Source organism: Mustela lutreola, chromosome 9, assembly GCF_030435805.1.
Source record: "Mustela lutreola isolate mMusLut2 chromosome 9, mMusLut2.pri, whole genome shotgun sequence".
Taxonomy (NCBI): Eukaryota; Metazoa; Chordata; class Mammalia; order Carnivora; family Mustelidae; genus Mustela; species Mustela lutreola.
Genome location: NC_081298.1, coordinates 26,898,640 through 26,920,723, shown reverse-complemented (window position 1 = coordinate 26,920,723; position 22,084 = coordinate 26,898,640). Strand labels below are relative to the sequence as shown.

Below are 22,084 nucleotides of genomic sequence, written 5' to 3'. Positions count from 1 at the left end.
TCTCATTGTGGTTTTAATTTGCATTTGTTTCTCTAATAATTGTGTTGTCAAGCACCCTTTTCTTATACTTCTCGGCCATTTGTATATTTTTGGAGAAATTTCTATTAAGGTCTTTTACCCATTTTTAAAAATCAGGTTAATTTTTTTTTTTTTTTGGTACTGAGTTGTAGGAGCTCCTTTAATATTTTGGATATTAATTTTCTATCAGATACATGGTTCAAAAATATTCACTCCTATTCTATAGATTGCCTTTTACTCTATTGGTTGTTTCCTTGAGTAGGAGCTTTTTAGTTTGATATTTTGGCAATTGTTTGCTCCTCTCCACTCTTCCCCTTCTTTTTTTTTTTTTTAAAGATTTATAAATTCATTCATTCATTCATTCATTCATTTATTCATTAGAGAGAGAGATTGAGAAAGAGAGAGGATGAGCAGAAGGGGCAGTGAGAGAGGAAGAAAGAATCTCAAGCAGACTCATGCTGAGTATGGGGCCTGATGTGGGGCTTGATCTCCTGACCTGTAGATCATGACCTGAGCCGAAATCAAGAGCTGGGTATTTAACCAATTGAAACATCCAGGGACCCTAAGACTTTATTTTTTTAGATTAAATGTTAGGTTCATTGCAAAATTATTGGGGGTGGGGAGATCCAGAGATCTGTCATATACTCCCTGCCCCTGCATGTGCATGGTCTCCACCATTATCAACAAACTCTGACAGAGTGCTTTACTTGCTACAGTTAGTATATAATAATCACCAAAAGTCCATAGTTTACATTACGGTTTATTCTTGGTGTTATATTTTCTATGAGTTTAGGCAAATGTATTGACATGGATTCATCATTCTAGTATCATAGAATAATTTTACTGTCTTAAATACTTAACTATGCTCCACCTACTCATCCGTCCCCCCATCCCAATCCCTACAGCACTAATCTTTTTGTTTCCATAGTTTTTTCCTTTTAGCAAATGTCATACAGTTGTAATCTTGCAGTTTGTGTCTTTCTGAAATTGGCTTCTTTCATTGAGTCATATGCATGTAAGTTTCCTCTGTATCTGCTCATGGCTTAATAGCTCATTTCTTTTTGGCACAGAATAATATTCCATTGTCAGGATATATCACAGTTGTTATCCCTTTACCTTCTAAAGTATATCTTGGTTGTTTCCACATTTTGGCAATTATGAATAAAGCTGCTTTAAACTTTCACATGCAGGTTTTTGTGTGGGCATAAGTTTTCAACTCCTTTAGGTAAACACAGTTTTCCCCTAGTCTCCAAAACTGGAGCATTTCTATGAAGCCTTTTGTGAGATGAAACGGTGTAAAGTGAAGAGATAGTTATCATTAATTTTTTTTAAAGGATTTTGTTTATTTATTTGACACAGACAGAGATCACAAGTAGGCAGAGAGGCAGGCAGAGAGAGAGGAGGAAGTAGGCTCCCTGCTGAGCAGAGAGCTCAATGCGGGGCTTGATCCCAGGACTTTGAGATCATGACCCGAGCCGGAAGGCAGAGGCTTTAAGCCCCTGAGCCACCCAGGCGCCCCAATTATCATTAATTTATATGGAAAAATTTGAGGGTGTTCCCAGACCTTAGAAGTAACTTTTCTTAGGCGTTTCTGAGATCTTTAGACACGTCTTGTCAATGAATGCACAGAAGAAATCGAGGTAAAGCACAGATGCTCATGGATCCAGTTTAAAGCTCTGGCAGCTTGATGCTGAGATGCTGAGAGGCTGACTGTAGATGTGGGAGAAGGGGCTTGGCAGCATTGCCATCGTTGCTCAGGGTGCATGCCGCCTCTCTAACAGCTTGCTGCAAAACAAATGCTGAAAGCTATTTTCACTTTTTTGCCTTTTTTTGTAAAAGTAAGAATCCTCTTAAGATTTCTTTTGGTGCTTTGTCGATTTCTATATCACCAAAGCACCAAAAGAAATCTTAAGAGGATTCTTACTTTTACAAAAAAAGGCAAAAAAGTGAACTCAGCCGCAGCAACATCTTCCTAGGAACAACGCCAAAGGCAAGGGAAGCAAGGGCAAAAATGAACTATTGGGATTTCATCAAGATCAAAAGCTTTTGCACAGCAAAGGAAACAGTTAACAAAATCAAAAGACAACTGACAGAATGGGAGAAGATATTTGCAAACGACATATCAGATAAAGGACTAGTGTCCAGAATCTATAAAGAACTTAGCAAACTCAACACCCAAAGAACAAATAATCCAATCAAGAAATGGGCAGAGGACATGAACAGACATTTCTGCAAAGAAGACATCCAGATGGCCAACAGACACATGAAAAAGTGCTCCATATCACTCGGCATCAGGGAAATACAAATCAAAACCACAATGCGATATCACCTCACACCAGTCAGAATGGCTAAAATCAACAAGTCAGGAAATGACAGATGCTGGCGAGGATGCGGAGAAAGGGGAACCCTCCTACACTGTTGGTGGGAATGCAAGCTGGTGCAGCCACTCTGGAAAACAGCATGGAGGTTCCTCAAAATGTTGAAAATAGAACTGCCCTATGACCCAGCAATTGCACTACTGGGTATTTACCCTAAAGATACAAACGTAGTGATCCAAAGGGGCACGTGCACCCGAATGTTTATAGCAGAAATGTCCACAATAGCCAAACTATGGAAAGAACCTAGATGTCCATCAACAGATGAATGGATCAAGAAGATGTGGTATATATACACAATGGAATACTATGCAGCCATCAAAAGAAATGAAATCTTGCCATTTGCGACAACATGGATGGAACTAGAGCATATCATGCTTAGCGAATTAAGTCAAGCAGAGAAAGACAACTATCATATGATCTCTCTGATATGAGGAAGTGGTGATGCAACATGGGGGCTTAAGTGGGTACGAGAAGAATAAATGAAACAAGATGGGATTGGGAGGGAGACAAGCCATAAGTGACTCTTAATCTCACAAAACAAACTGAGGGTTGCTGTGGGGAGGGGGTTTGGGAGAAGGGGGTGGGATTATGGACCTTGGGGAGGGTATGTGCTTTGGTGAGTGCTGTGAAGTGTGTAAACCTGGTGATTCACAGACCTGTACCCCTGGGGATAAAAATATATGTTTATAAAAAATAAAAAATTATTAAAAAAAAAAAGATTTCTTTTGGTTAGTGGAAACAGTATTTTTTTTTTTTTAAGATTTTATTTGTTTATTTGACAGAGAGAGATTGCAAGTAGGCAGAGAGGCAGGCAGAGAGAGGAGGAAGTAGGCTCCCTGCTGAGCAGAGAGCCCGATGCGGGGCTTGATCCCAGGACCCTGAGACCATGACCTGAGCCACAGGCAGAGGCTTAACCCACTGAGCCACCCAGGCGCCCCTAGTAGAAACAGTATTAATGGATACTGTTCTTATCCAATTACGTGGTTCGCAAATATTTACTCCTATTCCATAGATTGCCTTTTCACTCCATTGATTGTTTCCTTTTTTGAGTAGGAGCTTTTTAGTTTGATGATTCAATCAGAAGTCTTTTGTACAAGTTAAGTGGTATAACTGAACTTTGGGGAAGTAGGGGTTACCTTTGTGAGGAAGCACAATTGCTGAATCATAAGTAAGAGTATGTTTAAATTTGTGAGAAACCACCAAGCTGTCTTTCAAATTGGCTGTGCCATTTTGCATCCCCACCAGCAATGAATGAGGTTTCCTTTTATTCCACATCCTCATTAGTATTTGGTGTTGTCCGTGTTCGGATTTTGGCCATTCTAATAGGTGTGTAATGATATCTCGCTGTTGTTTTAACTTCAATTTCCCTGACGACGTGTAACATCTTTTCACATGCTTATTTGTCATCTGTGTATCTTTGTTGAAATGTCTGCTAAAGTCTTTGCCCATTTTTTTACTTGAGTCGTTTATTTTTTTATTATTTAGTTTTAATAACTCTTTGTATATTTTGGATAATAGTTCTTTATCAGATGTGTCTTTTGGAAATATTTTTCCCCAATCTGTGGCTTGTTTTCTCATGTTCCTGACATTGTCTTTTGCAGGGCAGAAGTTTTTAATTTTAATGAAGTTTTCTTTATCAATTACTTAGTCATGGATCGTGCCTTTGGTCAGTCATGAAATACTTCAGCTCTAGGGTGTTTTGGAGTGGGGAGTGACAAAGGGAGAGAGGGAGAGAGAGAATCTTAAGCACGTTCCACATCCGGTGTGGGAGTCTGATGCTGAACTTGATCTCACAACCCAGAGATCATTGCCTGAGCTGAAATCAAGAGCTGGACGCTTAACCATCTGAACAACTCAGGTGCCTCTAGGAATTTTTTTAAAGTGATTTTTTAAAACTTATTTTAAGTATTGTTTTCCTAGTTTTGTTTAGTTGTCTATGTTTTCTTGTAGTTCACTGAACTTCTGTAAAAGGATTATTCTGAGTCCTTTGTCAGTCAGTTCACGTATCTCTATTTTTAAGGATCAGTCATTGGAATCTTAGTTTTCTTAGGGGTGTCATGTTTCCCTGATTCTTTGTAATCTTGTATCCTTGTATTGGTGTCTAAGCATCTGAGGAAGCTGTCATCTCTTTTAGTCTATACAGGTTCAGTTTGGATGGAAAGACCTTCAAGACTCAGTTCAGCCCTGGGTTCTGGATGGGTTAGCTCATACTTTCACTGGCAGGTGGGGCTTGCTATAGGGTCTTTGGTTGGATGGAGCTTCTGCTTGTGCTGTGAGCTTTGATAATGCTGCTGGCTGGGCTCCCACCCACTGGCTGGGTTCTGTAGTTGTAATTTGTACTTTGTGAAATGATGCTTCTAGCTGGATTTTATGTTAAGTGAAGTTAATTTTACTTTATGTTTTAAGTGAAGTTGCAAGCTGTGCTTCATAGTTGGCTGGGGCTACTGGCTGAGGCCTGCAATTGGGCAGGGCTGCACGTTGTGCTCTGTGGTTGGTTGGGAATGATGGCTTTGCTCTCTGGTTCAGTGGAGTCACTAGCTGTTCTTTGTGATTGGGCAAGGTCCCTGACTGTGTACCATGATCAAGCAAGTACCTAGTCTTTCAATTGTCCCAGTATTCTACAAGATAGAAGTAGGCTTCCAGGGAGTGACCCCGAAATGCTGGAGAGGCTGAATGTCTGCTTCTGGTCCTCTTTTCTCCACTGGAGAAATCATAGGCCCAGAAGATCACTCTTGGTGTGGCATTCTGTTGGCCTGGGGAGGGGTGATATGGTCAAAGTGAACTTACTTCTCTTATCTTTCTAAAGTAGATTTTCTTATTTTTTGTGCTTCAAAGGACATGCTTCAGCCACACTCCCAAGTTCTGGGATTTTCAAAAGGCGTCTTGTTTGTGGATATTTGTTCATTTGTATTTCTGTGAGGAGGACTTGATCCAGGAGCCTCCTATTCTACCATCTTGCTTATTTCAACAGCAGAAGTGCATTTGGTTGCAAGGTAGAGACTGAATCTGAGTATGTTCATAAGAGTGACAACGGGGATGGAGAGAATAGAAGAGCTTTGAATAGAGAGAATATTTAGAACACTGTGTGTAAAGTAGGAAGGAGGGATCTTAGGAATGCCTTTCAATTTCCCTTTAATACTATGCTTTCCATCTCCTCTCCTGAGCGAACTCCTACTTCTCTCTCAAGTCTCTGCTTAATTGTAACTTCCAATGCAAGGTTGTTTAAATCCTAGACTATTGTTGACCACTTAAGGCTCTTTTTCATTTAATGTCTTCATTAGATACTTATTAAGCATATATCATGTCTTAGGGGCTGGCAGTATGTACCACAGGCAGTTCCCAACATCATGGAGTTTACATTCAAAATGGTTTGAAATAATGAGCAAAACCAGATATTACTTTTACTTTCATCAAGCCTTCTCTTGAATGGCAGTCAAATGGCTGCTGCTGAGTGCTGTGTAAATATTGAAAGTGACAAATTCAGATATTGTTAATCTGTACAGCTTTGTGATTTTCTCTAACATTCTTATCAGGGTTGGGATTTGTGTTTGTTTGGTGGTGAAGAAAGCAAATACTTAAAATGATCTAGGGTTGGGGTGCCTGAGTGGCTCAGTTGGTTAAGTGTCTGCTTTCTGCTTGGGTCATGATCCCAGGGTTGTAGGATGGAGCCCCATGCTGGGCTCCCTGCTTAGTGCGAGATTGCTTCTCCCTCTCCCTATTCCCCTCCCCCCATGCTGTGCTCTTACTTGTTCTGTTTTTCTCAAAAGAATAAATAAAAAATCTTAAAAAAAAAAAAAAAGGATCTGGGGTTGAATTTTTTCCTTACAGATAGGTGCAGAAAATAATAGTGTTTGGATTCTTAAGATGTTGGCAAGAAAGCAATTGAAGTGATGAATCATGGAATGGACACTGATAAAGAAAAGTGAAGAAGGAAAAGTCTGATCAATGCATGGAATTTATTTGGGTCAAGGGAGTACACATCTTGATGAATTCAAGAAGTTTTCTATAATAACAAAATCAGGGAGCTAAAGATGTTTCTGGGTGTGATTACAGAAGGTAGAGTTAGGCAGAATGGATTTCATTCAGCTTGCACTGCTGATGCATTAATGAGACCCTGGAAAAGTCATACCAAACCTCTGAGCCTCACTTTCCTCAATTAAAAATTGCTGGCAATGACATCAAACTCAAAGTGTTACAAGTTTTAAGTGTGATAACTTAAGTAGCAGTCTGCACATGGTTGGTGTCCACAGAATATTTGCTCACTACTGCTTGATGCCATGCAGCTGCCTTTTATTCCTTTCTTCTCTCCTGTTGTTATTGTTAGAGGCCTAACAGAGTTATTCTCCCATGAAATAAGATGAGGAATAAAGAATTGAGCAGGACAGACAGGTTAAGGAACTTGAAGAGACTAGAAGATAAAAGACCTTAAGAACAAGAGCTTAGCAAGGTCAGTTCCTTCATCTAGGTCACATGAGTAGGGATTTCAGGGATCGAGGTAGTCCCAAGTGGGAAGTACAATGGAATCTTCAGGGAGCCTCTGATAACTCCTCTGTCTGGGCAGATAGATCCCAAACTCTTTGTACCTGTGACTTATCTTTCCTAGTCGTACTAATGGGTCTTCACCTCAGGGCACAGCATGATCTGCAACCACTTGCATACCTATACTTCTGCCATGGTCCAGAGAGCAAAGCTTTAGGAGAGAGTTCCCCTAAGCTCCCTGTGAAGCTTGCATGCTACTGAAAATATGCACAGGTAATTGTGGAGTGGATGCAAAGTATGTGCTCTTCTAAATCCCCAGAGGAGAAAATGGTGTACGTGTCAGAAACAAGATAGATTTCTAAAACTACATAATAGCAGCAAAAGCAAGTTGAATGCTTTTCAAGTTCTTTTTTTGTTTTGTTTTGGGACAAGGAACAATGGTTTTTTGCATTGTAATAGCAAATATAAAGAAAACATACCATTTTAGTACAATACTTTGGCATTTTGTGGAATCCCAGACTGGATGGAGTCTTGATTACTTAGCCACATAATTACTTTTTAAATTTAGACTCTTGAAGAAAAATGCATTTAGACTTTTGAATTACTTTGGTACAAAAATGCTTTTTCTTGTTGAATGCTTGGATATATAACAAGAGTTGTGCTTTCTTTTTGGTGATTATTATTCGTGAAACAAGAAGAGTGTTGACTCTTATACATCATCTGATGGCTATGCCCTTCTCTAATAGATGTGTGACACTTTCTTTTAGCTGCTCCTCATCTCTCAACTCTTCTGTAGCTCTCTGTATCTTTTAGCCCTCTGCCATACCTGTGGCGACTCTGACCAGCTTTCCCCTGAAATGCATCCTCCCCTTCCATAGTATATAATTGTCACTTGGGAAATGTTGCCAAAGTCCCATGCCCCCTGCATCTAAGTGTGGTCATGTGATTTGTTCTTACCAATGGAATGTGAGGAGAAATGATTGGTGTCACTTTCAGGAATAGGCTTTTAAGAATTAAGACTTTAAGAAGACTTTTAAAGGGCGCCTGCGTAGCTCAGTGGGTTGAGCCTCTGCCTTTGGCTCGGGTCATGATCCCAGCTTCCAGCCCTGTGTTGGGCTCCCTGCTCAGCAGGAAGCCTGCCTCTCCCTCTCGCACTCCCCCTGCTTGTATTCCCTCTCTTGCTGTGTCTCTGTCAAATAAATAAATAAAATCTTAAAAAAAAATAAAAGAAGACTTTTAAGTCATTCCTATGACTTCCTTGTATTTCCATACTTTGGCACCAACAGGCTGGACCTCATTGATCTATTTATGAGAAACATAAAGAAGGTGTATGAAGTTGTTAAATGATCGGGGTTAAGGTCTCCTTACAGTGGGAGATGTGGATCTAGGTAGAAAGAGGCTTACTGATGTGTGTGAATTGTGGCAGTGCCTTTCTGCAGTGTAGCTAATGGGAACCCAGTCCCTGTGCTGCTGCACAGCATAATACGGCTTGTTAGGATAGATCATCAGGGACTCTTGTACTTGGTAATAGAATGATGTAATGCCCATCACCAGGTGGTTATTAAGGAGGGCAGGGATAGCATGGAGCACTGGATGTTATAAGCAATGAACCGTGGAACACTATATCAAAAACTAATGATGTGCTGTATGGTGACTAACATAATATAATTTTTAAAAAGATTAATGAAAAAGAAAAGATTGGCATAATGCATTCTTCAGGAACATAATGCTTTACCATAATCTATTATCACATCAGGGAGCACATTGAATGTCCTAGAGCACCCTCTGGAGGAGTGACAAGATGTTTTACCGGTGTTTTTTGTAGGGTGAGTCCCAGTCTCATTTTTACTGTAGATCTTATTTTCTTAAGTGCTATGGGCAATGTTTGTGGCCTTCACTTTTCTAGTTATTAACTTCTAGATCAGTTTAGTTTCTGTATAAAATCATATAGAACTTTGCCACTTTAGAAACAAAGTGGATTATATATATAAAACTATAAAAAAAAGAATCACTCTGGCTGTTGGAGTACACGATGGGTGACAGGGAGGCCAGGGAAGAGAGTCCCATAGGAACAGGTAGGAGACAATGGAGAATGAAGCTGAGACAGAAAGTGGAGCTGGGGAGTGGGGGATGGGTGTGGAGGGTTTGGGGTGGTTAGTGGAGGAAATAGCAGCAGATGAAACATCTAGGAATCTGTTCCAGTTACCATTGTATGTGGGTGTGGACACAACCTCCCCTCCCAATTATCTCATGTACCCCCAAATTATAGAGTAGGTCTTTCTTAAAAGGACAAAGGGAAATTTTCATCCCTGGGGATAAATTGAACTCCTGGCTTAGAATACAAGGACTTTGGTGGACATCTAAGTCTAACATTTATATGTTACAGATAGGAAGAGTGAAGCTAAAGAAAGAAAAGGGAATTATCCAGGGATCATCCAGCAAGGTCGAGAATTTGAGTCCTCACTGATTCACAGACCAGTGATCTGTTATTTTATCCCTGAAACCTTTCTCATCCCCCTCTTCAGAAGACACTGAGATTAAAAGTTGGTTGTATAGACTTCTACACATCTTTTAAGGCCTTTAGAAAGAGAAACATTTAGTACATTTAAAAATTATTATTTTTTATTGACGTGCAGTTGATATTGTATCAGTTTAAGGTGTACAGTGACACTGTATAAGTTTAAATTGTACATTTATGTACTGTAATATGATTACTGCTGTACTGTTAGCAAACACCTCTGTCTTGTCCTATAATTGCCATTTTTGGGCTCTTTTTTTACATTTTTAATTTTTTATAAAACAATTTCTTTTTAAAAATTATTTATTGTTTTATTTGAGAGAGAGTGTGCTTGCACTCGTGCATGTGGTCGGGGAAGGGATAGAAGGAGGGAGAAACAGACTCTTCATGAAGCAGGGAACCCAAAGAGGGATTCAATTCCAGGACTCTGGGATCATGACTGAGCCGAAGGCAGATGCTTAACCATTTGAGCCACCCAGATGCCCCTATAATAAAACAATTTAGGGCACCTGGTGGCTCAGTTGGTTGGGCAACTGCCTTCGGCTCAGGTCATGATCCTGGTAGTCCCAGGATCAAGTCCCACATCAGGCCCTCTGCTCATCAGGGAGCCAGCTTCTCCCTCTGCCCCTTGCCCCTTTCATGCTCACGCTCTCTCTCTCTCAAATAAATAAAATCTTTAAAAAAACCAAAACAAACAAACAAAAAAACCAATTTCAAACTTATAGAAAAAAAATACTGTAAAATACCCCATATCCTTTACCCAGATTCATTTATTAAGATTTAATCTCAGCAATTTTGAAGTATATAATACAGTATTCTCTTCTATACTTAATATGCTGTGTTGTAGATCGCCAGGATTTATTTATCAATCCATTTCTCTCACACACAGTCCCAGGTAATCACCATTCTACTCTCTGTTTCTACAAGTTTGGCTTTGGCTTTTTTTAGTGATACCATGCAGTAGTTTTATCCCTCTATTGGAATTTTCTCACTTAGTGTAATGCTTTCAAGGTCCATTTACATCGTCAGAAATAGCAGGATTTCCTTCTTCTCATGACTGAATAATATTCCATTGTATGTATACATATAAACACATCTTCTTTATCCCTTCATATGGAATAAAGCTGTTTTCATTATGGAAAAACAATCTAATGCATCCTTTGAGGCCTATATATATATATATTTGAGGCCTATTTATATATATATATATATATATATACACACACACATACATATTCATTGGGGAGCTTTCTTTGACCTGTATTCCATGAGACCCCCAGACTGGAATGGGAGCCCCATATTTTTATAGATTTTGGCATGGCCCTATCTTTTCATCTTTTAAACCTCTGGTCTTTTTTGTTGGTGGTGATGGTGGTCAGTGATATGCTGTATTTTTTTCTTTTTCTTTTTATCTTTGACCATCCTCACCCATTTCTTCCACCTCTCCACCTTTACTCTGGCATCCACCAATCTGTTCTCTGTATCTGTGAGGTTTTTTTTTTTTTTTTTAAGATTCCACATGGAAGAGAGATCATATGGTATTTGTCTTTCTCTGTCTGACTTACCTCATTTAGCATAATGCCCTCAAGGTCCATTCGTGTTGTCATGAATGGCAATGTTTCATTCCTTTTTATGGCTGAATAATATTCCACTGTGTATATGTGTGTGTGTGTGTGTGTCTGTGTGTGTATATGCACAATTCTTTATCCATTTACAATTTCTTTATCCATTTACTCATCATTGGACACTTGGGTTGTTTCCATATCTTGGCTGTTGTGAATAATGCTGCAATGAACATGGAGATGCATATATCTTTTCAAATTAGTGTTTGTATTTGTTTTTTATTTTGTTTTTTTTTTTTTTAAAGATTTTATTTATTCACTTGACAGACAGAGATCACAAGTAGGCAGAGAGGCAGGCAGAGAGAGAGGGAAGCAGGCTCCCTGCCGAGCAGAGAGCCCGATGCGGGACTCGATCCCAGGACCCTGAGATCATGACCTGAGCCGAAGGCAGCGGCTTAATCCACTGAGCCACCCAGGCGCCCTGTATTTGTTTTTTAGATAGATACATATTATAAAATTTCAGGACCAAATGGCTGAAATGATTCTACCAAATGTTCAATGAAGAATTAATATCTATCCTTCTCAAACTATTCCAAAAAACAGAAGAAGGAACTCTTTCAAACTCATTCTATGAGGCTAGTATTACCCTGATACCAAAACCAGATAAGGACACTAAAGGAACAGAAAACTGTAGGCCACCTCTCTCTTTATATCCTATTTTCATTTCCTTTAGGTATGAACCCAGAAGAGGTATTGCTGAATCATATGGTAGTTTTATTTTTACTTATTTGATGGACCTTCATGTTTTCCATAGCAACTGAACCAATTTGCATTTCTACCAACAATTTTTAAAGACTCCCTTTTCTCCAAATCCTCACCAATACTTGTCATCTCTTATCTTTTTGTTGATAGCCATTCCAACAGATATGAGATGATATATCATTGTGGGTTTGGTTTTTTTTTTTTTTTTTTGCATTTTCCTAATGTTTAGAGATGTTGAATATCTTTTTTTTTTTTTTAAAGATTTTATTTATTTATTTGACAGAGAGAAATCACAAGTAGATGGAGAGGCAGGCAGAGAGAGAGAGAGGGAAGCAGGCTCCCCGCTGAGCTCGCCCGATGCGGGACTCGATCCCAGGACCCTGAGATCATGACCCGAGCCGAAGGCAGCGGCTTAACCCACTGAGCCACCCAGGCGCCCCAAGATGTTGAATATCTTTTTATGTACCTTTTGACCATTTGGGTGTGTTCTTTGGAAAAATGTCTATTTCTTCTACCAATTTGTTAGTCAGATTTTGTTGTTGTTGAGTTGTATGAGTTCTTCATATATTTTGGGTGAAATTTCTTATCGGATATCTGGTTTGCAAATATTTTTTCCAATTCCATAGGATCCCTTTTCATTTTGTTAATTGTTACTTTTGCTGTGCAGAAGTTTTTTTAGTGTGATGTAGTTCCACTTGTTTGTTTTTGCTTTTGTTACTTGTGCTTTTTGTGTCATATCTAAAAAATCATCATCAGGACTAATGTCCCTAATTATCAATTAACATTTATTTCTCATTACTAACATATGATCTTTTTATTTTATCTTATGTTCCTCTGACCTGACAGTTTTCATCAATAAAAGACTGGAAGAATCAGACAGACATGGGTAGCCCTACACACACACACACACACACACACACACGCCTCACCTGGAGAAAATTCTCATTTTGACATGCTGTGGAATGCTGCATCAAAGTCACAGGTGATAGCTCTTCTATTGTAGATTCACCTTTCATGGTACTATTTAACTATCAAAAAATAACAATAACAGACCTGTGTGTTGCCAGAATTTCAGGTGCGAATTCAGCTGTTACCAGCTCTGAAAGTTTTATTTAAAAAAAAATTTTTTAAAGATTTTATATATTTATTTGACAGGCAGAGATCACAAGTAGGCAGAGAGGTGGGCAGAGAGAGAGAGAGGAGGAAGCAGGCTCCCCACTGAGCAGAGAGCCTGATGCGGGGCTCAATTCCAGGACACTGGGATCATGACCTGAGCCGAAAGCAGGGGCTTTAACCCACTGAGCGACCCAGGCGCCCCAAGCTCTGAAAGTTTTAAAAATATGTCTCAGGGAGGCACCTGGGTGGCTCAGTGGTTAAAGCCTCTGCCTTCGGCTCAGGTCATGATCCCAGGGTCCTGGGATCGAGCCCCGCATCTGGCTTTCTGCTCAGCGGGGAGCCTGCTTCCCTTCCTCTCTCTCTGCCCGCCTCTCTGCCTACTTGTGATCTCTGTCTGTCAAATAAATAAATAAAATATATAAAAAAAAATATGTCTCAGGAAGGTGATTATGGGAAGTGGACAATATCCAATAGTGATGAAAGTGAGGAGGAAAAGCCAAAACTAGACAAGTCTCTACTTCTCCCCTCCCCCATGCTGGGCAGGGAGCAGGAAATGAACCAAGATACACCTGTTCTGAGACTAGGAAAGCTGCCTATAGAAGAAAATCAATACTTGTGAAGTTCAGCAACACAGATTGACAAGTTTCACCTCTCCAAATGTGAAGAAGTCTTCACCTCTCAAAAGAAGAGTAGTTCCCAGGAAGATCTAGGTTGGTGTCTCTCTAGCAGCGACAATGAGCTGCAACCAGGAACACAGCAGAAGCAGGCTAAAAACATAGTGGTCAAAGAGGAGAGCAGCATCTCTTCTTCCAAAGACAGTGCTGTCCAAAGAACTAGAAATCACAGTCCTCCTGCCCACCATGGATTAAAAGAGGAGAAAGAGGAGTATGAAACCTCAGGGCAAGGCCAAGACATTTGGGACATGTTGGATAAAGGGACTCCCAATTTTACCTCACTAGAGTCTCCGGAATTAAGCCAAGTTATAACTCTGGAGCCCTCCACATCAAGGATATTCTATCTCCTCTATTTGGGGCACTTGTATCTTCAGCTCAGTTTAACTACTGCTTTGATATGGGCAGGCTCATAAAACAGTATCCACCAGAGTTCAGAAACCAATCCTGCTTGTGGATGGAGATAAATGAGAAGCTAAGGCTCACTTACATATCTAGGCCAGGCCTTATGAAAACATTTCCCTCTTGCAGGAAAATGATGTTACTATTGTCTGAAGAAGTCCTCTGGGTTGTCATACACACCTCCAACCTTATCCATGCTAACTGGCACCAGAAAACTCAGGGAATATGGTTGAGACCCTTACACCCATGAATTATCCATGAAACCCACAGATCTGGAGAATCAGAACACATTTTAAAGTTGGTATCATCAGCTACTTGATGGCTTACAATGCTCCTTCACTCAAGAAGTGGATAAACACCATCCACAAGCATGATCTCTCTGAAACCAATGTTTATCTTATTGGATCAACTGCAGGATGCTTTCAAGGAAGTCAGAAAGATAATTGGGGACATTTTAGGCTTAGAAAGCTTCTGAAAGAGCATGCCTCATCCATGTCTAAAGGAGATTCTTTGCTGATAGTAAGTCAGTTTTCAAGCATTGGGTCTGTGGGAGCTGATGATTCGAAATGGTTGTGTTCTGAGTTTAAAGAGGCTTGGTGAAGCTGGGAAAGGAAAGCAGGACCCCAGGAAAAAGTGCCATTCCTCTTCACTTGATCTATCCTTTTGTGGAAAATGTGTGAACCAACTTAGAAGGATATCCAGCTGGGATGTCGCTTCCCTATAACATCCAGACAGCTGAAAAACAGAATTGGCTCCCTTCCTATTTTCACAAATGGTTGGCTGACATATTTGGCCACAGCAATGCTATGCCACATATTAAAACATATATGAGACCTTCTCCAGGCTTCAAATTGCTTGGTTCCTTGTCACAAGGAATTTGTCCAAGGCCACCTGGGGAGCATTAGCGAACAGCACCCAGCTGATGATCCATTCCTATGAGCTTGGGGTCCTTTTCCTGCCATCAGCATTTGGCCTGGACAGCTTCAAAGTAAAACAGAAATTCTCAGGGAACAAGGAGCCAGTGGCTGTCTTTCCTGTGCCATATGACCTGGCTCCAGAACTGTATGGAAGAAAAGACTGGCCATGGATTTGGAACATTCCTTATACCAAAGGACCAGATACACATGGGAATATATGGGTTCCCTTCTGAGAATCTTAAAGCACTGTGAAATTTAGGTATAAGACTTCAAGCCCCAGATAACACATGTTCTTATTTGTACCAGATGTTCAACCTTAAAGTTTTATCTACACCCCTAACAAAACTCTCTATGGCTCAAACAAAAACAAAACAAATAAAACTTCAGATTCACTTTGATTTTTTTAAAGATTTTATTTATTTGGGGCGCCTGGGTGGTTCAGTGGGTTAAAGCCTCTGCTTTCAGCTCAGGTCATGATCCCAGGGTCCTGGGATGGAGACCGGCTTTGGGCTCTCTGCTCAGCAGGGAGCCCGCTTTCCTTCCTCTCTCTCTCCTGCCTCTCTGCCTACTTGTGATCTGTGTTGGTCGAATAAATTAAAAAAAAAAATTAAAAAAAGATTTTATTTATTTGACACACAGAGAGAGATCACAAGTAGGCAGACGCAGGCAGAGAGAGAGAGACGGAAGCAGCCTCCCTGCTGAGCAGAGAGCCCAATGCGGGGCTCAATCCTAGGACCCTGAGGTCATGACCTGAGCCGATGGCAGAGGCTTAACCCACTGAACAACCCAGGTGCCCCAGATTCATTTTGATTTTATAAAATGATCTGAAACACACTGCAGCAGGAAGAGAAACCGTAACATCATTTATTTCCTATATCTTAATCTTTTAGTAGTTCCAGAGAAAAAAGGAGAAAAATAGTTAAGTGGCATATTTAAAGCTACTTAAAGCACTTATATCTTTAGTATTTAAGAAAATATTGCTTATGAGCCAATATTAATTATCACATGAGACGTTGATATACTTTTTGTGTAGGGTTTTACAATTATTGTCCAAACACACACATAAAAGATCCAAATGCACATTTCATAAAATATGACACATTGCTAGTAAGGTCTCAAGAGTACAGTGGAATGAGAAGGAACAGTAATATATAGCAAATTGCAACCTGTTGGGTCCCACAATCTTACCCAAATGAATTTATTTTGTGAGATAATTTATGGATTAAAAACAGACTCTTAAAATGAATAATGTATTTCTAAATTATATCAACCTTCTGCAAGAGATGCTTACATGTTTTGTTTCTATGATATTGTTTGCCTGTTTTCTACTAGGTCATTTGTCATTTTGTTACTGATTAGTAAACATTCTTTATATATTATGGATATTAATCCTCTTATAGTATATAGTGCATTTATAAGTTTTATTTTACTCTGATTATCTTTTAATCTTCTACTGGTTTGAACCTTTTCCTGCATGCATTTTGTTATTAATATGTTAAGCATTTTATGTAGTCAAATTTTATAATTTTAATTTTTAAATTTAAATTTAAAAAATTTTAAGGATTATTTATTTATTTATTTATTTGAGAGAGAACCAGTGAGAGAGCGCATGAGAGGGGAGAAGGTCAGAGGGAGAAGCAGACTCTCTGTGGAGCTGGGAGCTCGATGCGGGACTGGATCCTGGGAATCCAGGATCATGACCCAAGCCGAAGGCAGTTGTCTAACTAACTGAGCCATCCAGGTGCCCGAAATTTTGTGATTTTTAATAATTCTATTCTGTCCTCATTATTAGCTTTATTTCCTTTGAGGTCATTTATCCTTATTGTTCATTTAAGTTCTTCTCTTATATTGTTTATTTTCCTGAAACTATCTGATGACATATATTTAGGCATAATGCTGGATTAGTAAAGGCAGCTGAATGTGGTTCCTCTGTACTGGTCATGTCTCTTTTGCCAGTAGGCCCATTTCTTTCTTTCTTTTTTTTTTTTTTTAAAGATTTTATTTATTTATTTGACAGACAGAGATCACAAGTAGGCAGAGAGGCAGGCAGAGAGAGAGAGAGAGGGAAGCAGGCTCCCTGCTGAGCAGAGAGTCCGATGCGGGGTTCGATCCCAGGACCCTGAGATCATGACGTGAGCTGAAGGCAGTGGCTTTAACCCACTGAGCCACCCAGGCGCCCCGGCCCATTTCTTGAATTGGAAGAGTGAGTATAGACATTGTTTGAGTATTATTATATGTGTGCTCAGGGAGTGTTGACTAGCAGACTTTATTTTAAACAGAGTAACTGAAAAGCAAACAAGCCTACTTTGATCTTACCTCTCATACAGTTGTCAAATTTCTTTTGGAGGGAAATATTTAGAAGGCTAAACACCAGAATGTTAACAGAGGTAAGATTATAGGTGGTTTTTTCCACCTTTTTGTTTATCTGAGTTTCTGATTTTTCTAGCATTAAATGTTAATTCAGCTTCCTCACATCCATAAATGAAGAACAACAAAAGAATTTTGCTTAACTCCTCCAGTCTTTATAAGAGAGTATTAATAGTCCTATTTCTTGCCTGGATTCAGCCTATTCAACAGTTTGGGAAGATAACATCTTAACTAGAATTCAGAGATTATTTCTAAGAAATGAAACACATTTAAAGTAAGGTATTAAAAGCAATTTGTATGACTGTGGGTCACAGTGGGATGTGCAGTAACAAATGTTGATGAGTGATTTTTTTTTTAATGACCATGACTAAAATGCAGCAAATTATTCAATTTAGCCTACTCAAGGGGAAATCTATTACTTAGTCACAAAAGACTTTGAAAATGAGGAGACTGTGTATATATACCATGGAATATTACTCACTGGTAACTAACATAACACAAACACAAACACACACACACACATACACACGCACACAAAAGAGCTCCAAATTGAATGAAACCAGTGGCCTGCCCTTGAGGGGCTCATAGCTTATTACAGATGAACAAATAATTGGAACATGACATATTATGACTGTCAAGAAAAATATGGACAAGGTACAGTGTTGACATAAAGAAGGGAGTTTGCAGCTCTGTTTAGCTGGATCAAGGGAAATTTCATAGATGTGGAGATGATTGATTGTAGTTTTGAAGGAAAATTGGGAGCTCACTGGGACCAATTTAATGGATAAGTGGGAGAGCATGATGTAAGTTTGTGAAGAGGGATTTAAATGTGCAAAGAAACAGGTTATGGAAGTAACAAGTTGGGTTGAGGTGTCTACACTAATTTGTAGAAACGTTAAGTGGTTCTGGAAAATGCCTAGGAGAGGTGAGCAGGGACCAGTTCATAATGAGTTGAACACTGTGCTAAAGAGATTTGATCTTTTGAAAGACTTCATTTGTAGAATTGGGCTGAACTGGGAAGACCTATGGGAAACTCTGAAAAAATAGCAGTTTATCTAGCTAAACCTAAATGCAGTCTTACTCCCAGAGGGCTTTCTGGAAGTTTCATACATTAAAAAGTGTAATTATTGGGTTACCTAGGTGGCTCAGTCGTTAAATGTCTGCCTTCGGCTCAGGTCATGATCCTGGGGTCCTGGGATCAAGCTCAGCATTGGGCTCCTTGCTCAGTGGGAAGCATGCTTCTCCATCTCCAACTCCCCCTAGTTCAAATAAATAAATAAAATCTCAAAAAAAATGTAATTATTATTGGATGTGCATATGTGTCTCCCTTGATTAGTTCATGATTTAATTAATCTTCCAAATGGGTAACTTTTGTGAGTAAATGGTGGCATTAGCTGGGTGGGATATTGGAATGAGAGGAATAAACTAGGACTGATTCACACAAACAAGAACATATCCTACCAGACTTGATTCAATTGGGCTGATGGCCCAGGTGGAGAAATCAATGTTCCTGCTCTCTGGGAGCTCTTATTCTTTTTCTTTTTATTTGTTTGGGAGCTCTTATCTTGAGCAAAGAAGAGTAGGTGTAAGGTAATGGAACCTTCTGTGACTATGACCTCCATATATGGGAAAGAAGGTGGTATGGACTTTGATTTCCAGTCCACCCATGTGGGTTAAAATGAGAGCTCAGAATGCTGATAGCACCAAAAGCTCTTGTCTCACCTTGAAAAACTCTGTGTGACAGAGATCACTAGACAAAGAAATTGTGCTGCCACTTTCTCTTGGGAAGTCTGTAAACATGAAGCTATTTCTGGTTCTCATTATTCTGCAGTTTGAGGTACCAATAGGTAAATGTACCATGAAATCCTAGGAGATATTACTGTTTGTAGGAGTGGGGTCAGGGCCCTTGAGATTGTTGATATCTTGCCAATATCATCAAAAGTACCCAGTCTCCTTAAGCCTGTGTCTTAGAAGAAAGTATTTGGGGAGGTAAGAGGTAAGAAGACATCAGGGCTGTACTTTCAGACATCCTCTCCAAACGTAGGCATGAACCCTGCATCTAGAATTATCTTTATAATGTTGAATATGGTTTTCATTCAGGAACCCTACCATCTGTTTTTCCATTTAAACTCTGCCTTTACAATAGTAATGAGAAGAGCAAAAGCTTTGGAATCATGTAGATGTGAGGTTAAAATGTATCTTGATCACTGATTCATTGTATGAACTGAGCTAATTATTCCCTTTTTTAAAGATTTATTTATTTATTTTACAGAGAGAGCGAGAGCATGAGGAGAGGGGTGGAGGGAAAGTGAGAGAATCCTCAAGTAGACTCCCTGCTGAGTGCAGAGCCCAGCACAGGTTCAAATCCAGGACCCTTAGAGTTAACCTAACCAAGAGTTAGATGCTCAATTGAGTGAGCCATCCAGGCACCCCTGATTATTCCCTTTGAATCTAAGTTTTCTCATCTGTCAATTGAGTATAATGACACAGTTTCATAATGATTGAATTTCATATGAGGAAATGTCTTTGTTTTCCCTTTGTTCCAGGAGCTTGTCCAAATTTGTGTACAAGGGCACATAAAGAATGTGAAATAGGTGATCTAGGCCCTCAGTGCAATACTCCAAATAGGCGACAGTTTGGATCTCTAGGGAGATGGGTACACATGGAATTGAGTTTGATCCGTGGGCAACACATTTATCTGAGATCAAAAAGGAGGATGGAGAGAGAGAGAGAAGGAAAGAGAGATTGAGACTGAATCCAGGAGGATCATGGTCATGAAGACATAGAAGCTGAATAAGGGAATTTCTCAGCAGCATTTATTGCTGAGACCCATGAAGTCTTGGCCTTAGCAAAGGGAGATTTCTACTCTTCATATCAGTGAGTGTGAAACCCTATTTCTCTCTTAACTTAAGAAGTCCTGTTTGTAGTACTTTTTTAAAAGTTAACTTGTCTCATGGGGCGCCTGGGTGGCTCGGTGGATTAAGCCGCTGCCTTCGGCTCGGGTCGTGATCTCAGAGTCCTGGGATCAAGCCCCACATCGGGCTCTTTGCTCAGCAGGAGCCTGCTTCTCTCTCTCTCTCTCTCTGCCTGACTCTCCGCCTACTTGTGATCTCTCTGTCAAATAAATAAATAAAAATCTTAAAAAAAAAAAAAGTTAACTTGTCTCTGAATAGTGTGGTGGTGGCAAGTTGGTACTCTATGGGGACACTGAGCTAGAATAAGGCTGAGGGAGTGCTGACTTTGGAGTATGGAAGACAGAGTCAGATTTTCCAGAGTCCAGGAGTGGGACATAGCTCCAATTGATAACCATGAATTGTTCTCTCTTCCTTTTTGTCATGTAAGTACTAATGTCCTCAGAGCCAACTGAGTTTCGGCTAGGAGCATGGACTTTTGATGTTCTTAATTTGTTGGATGATTTTCTTTCTTTTTTAAAGATTTTTATTTATTTATTTGACACAGAGAGAGAAAGAGAAGAGAGAGAGAGAGAGAGATATCACAAGTAGGCAGAGAGGCAGGCAGAGAAAGAAGGGGAAGCAGGCTCCGTGCTGAGCAGAGAGCCTGGTGTGGGGCTCGATCCTAGACCTTGAGATCATGATCTGAGCCGAAGGCAGAGGCTTCAACCCACTGAGCCACCCAGGCACCCTTGTTGGATGATTTTCAAGGAGGATGCTCTTAATTTTCTCTTATCAGCATAAGGTTCACTTCGGAAGCACAGGAGGCCAAACCTGTGGGTACCACATACTACTTCTACTCTGTCTTAGAAGCTAATCTTCATTCAATGTTTCCTGTGCACAGATACAGCATGCCCCAGAAAATGCTTTAGTAATATAATAGACTACTGCTGGAAGAAATGTGAAATGGGGGAAGTATATGAAGTGGCATGTCTAAATGGGAAATTATGTTGTGTAAATGAAGTCAAAATAAAAAAAACACAAGAAAGCCCCAGAGTCACCCTTCTCTTTACCACAGCCTGATGGGAAGATAGACTATGTCATTTTACCCACCACCACACTTCTCACAGTGCAACTATAAATTGAGCGTTTGCTTCACTGGTCTCCACTCTTCCTAAATCAAAAGTACCACCTCCTTTGACAGCCAGGAGTAAGAAATTTATCTACTTCTTCTGTGAACTTGATTCTCCATGTAAAAAAATTTTATGCTTTTCTCTGGATTTATTTATTAATGTATTCACTCATTTTTAAAAAAACACTTTAACTATAAATGGATAATCATGTTCCAGGCATTATACTGGTAAGATGGGTGATACAGAGATGAAATGAAAATGTTGGTATAAGTGGGAGTTAGCTCCTCCATTTTCTATATTTCATAGCATTTCAAGTACTACTCCTCTTTTAAATGAAGTTTCTTGGGTGTAAGCAGATCTAAATGTCCCAACTTTGTGTGTGTAGGATGAAGAAGGGTATTGTTAACAACTGAGAATTCATTAAAAGAAGGCAAGTCAGGGGCGCCTGGGTGGCTCAGTGGGTTAAGCCGCTGCCTTCGGCTCAGGTCATGATCTCAGGGTCCTGGGATCAAGTCCCGCATCGGGCTCTCTGCTCAGCGGGGAGCCTGCTTCCTCCTCTCTCCTCTCTCTCTCTGCCTGCCTCTCTGCCTACTTGTGATCTCTGTCAAATAAATAAATAAAATCTTAAAAAAAAAAAAAGAAGGCAAGTCATTGGAACATTTCATAACGTTTATTAGCCAGCTCTAATGGGCAGTGATGACACCTAGTGATAATTCCAATACAGGTTTCCCCTACTATCCAAAAGTAGAGTGATTCTTTGAGAACCTTTATAGGCCAGAATTGTGTAAAATGAAGAAGCACTTACCATGAATTTATATAATGGAAAATTTTTTGAGTGTTCCAGACCCGAAAAATAACCTCTTAGGCTTT

The 22,084-nt window shown here is 39.8% G+C and overlaps 1 protein-coding gene and 1 pseudogene across 1 annotated transcript; both read left to right on the top strand.

Annotated features, from left to right (window-relative positions):
- The first annotated feature begins 13,263 nt into the window (after window positions 1–13,263).
- LOC131808089 (tyrosyl-DNA phosphodiesterase 1-like) lies at window positions 13,264–15,075 on the top strand (annotated as a pseudogene).
- A 3,913-nt stretch (window positions 15,076–18,988) lies between these two features.
- On the top strand, window positions 18,989–21,222 carry DEFB128 (defensin beta 128). Its single transcript, XM_059132625.1, is given in 3 exon segments — window positions 18,989–19,037; window positions 20,986–21,104; window positions 21,106–21,222. Coding segments are annotated over 3 exon segments (285 nt in total).
- The last annotated feature ends 862 nt before the right edge of the window (window positions 21,223–22,084 follow it).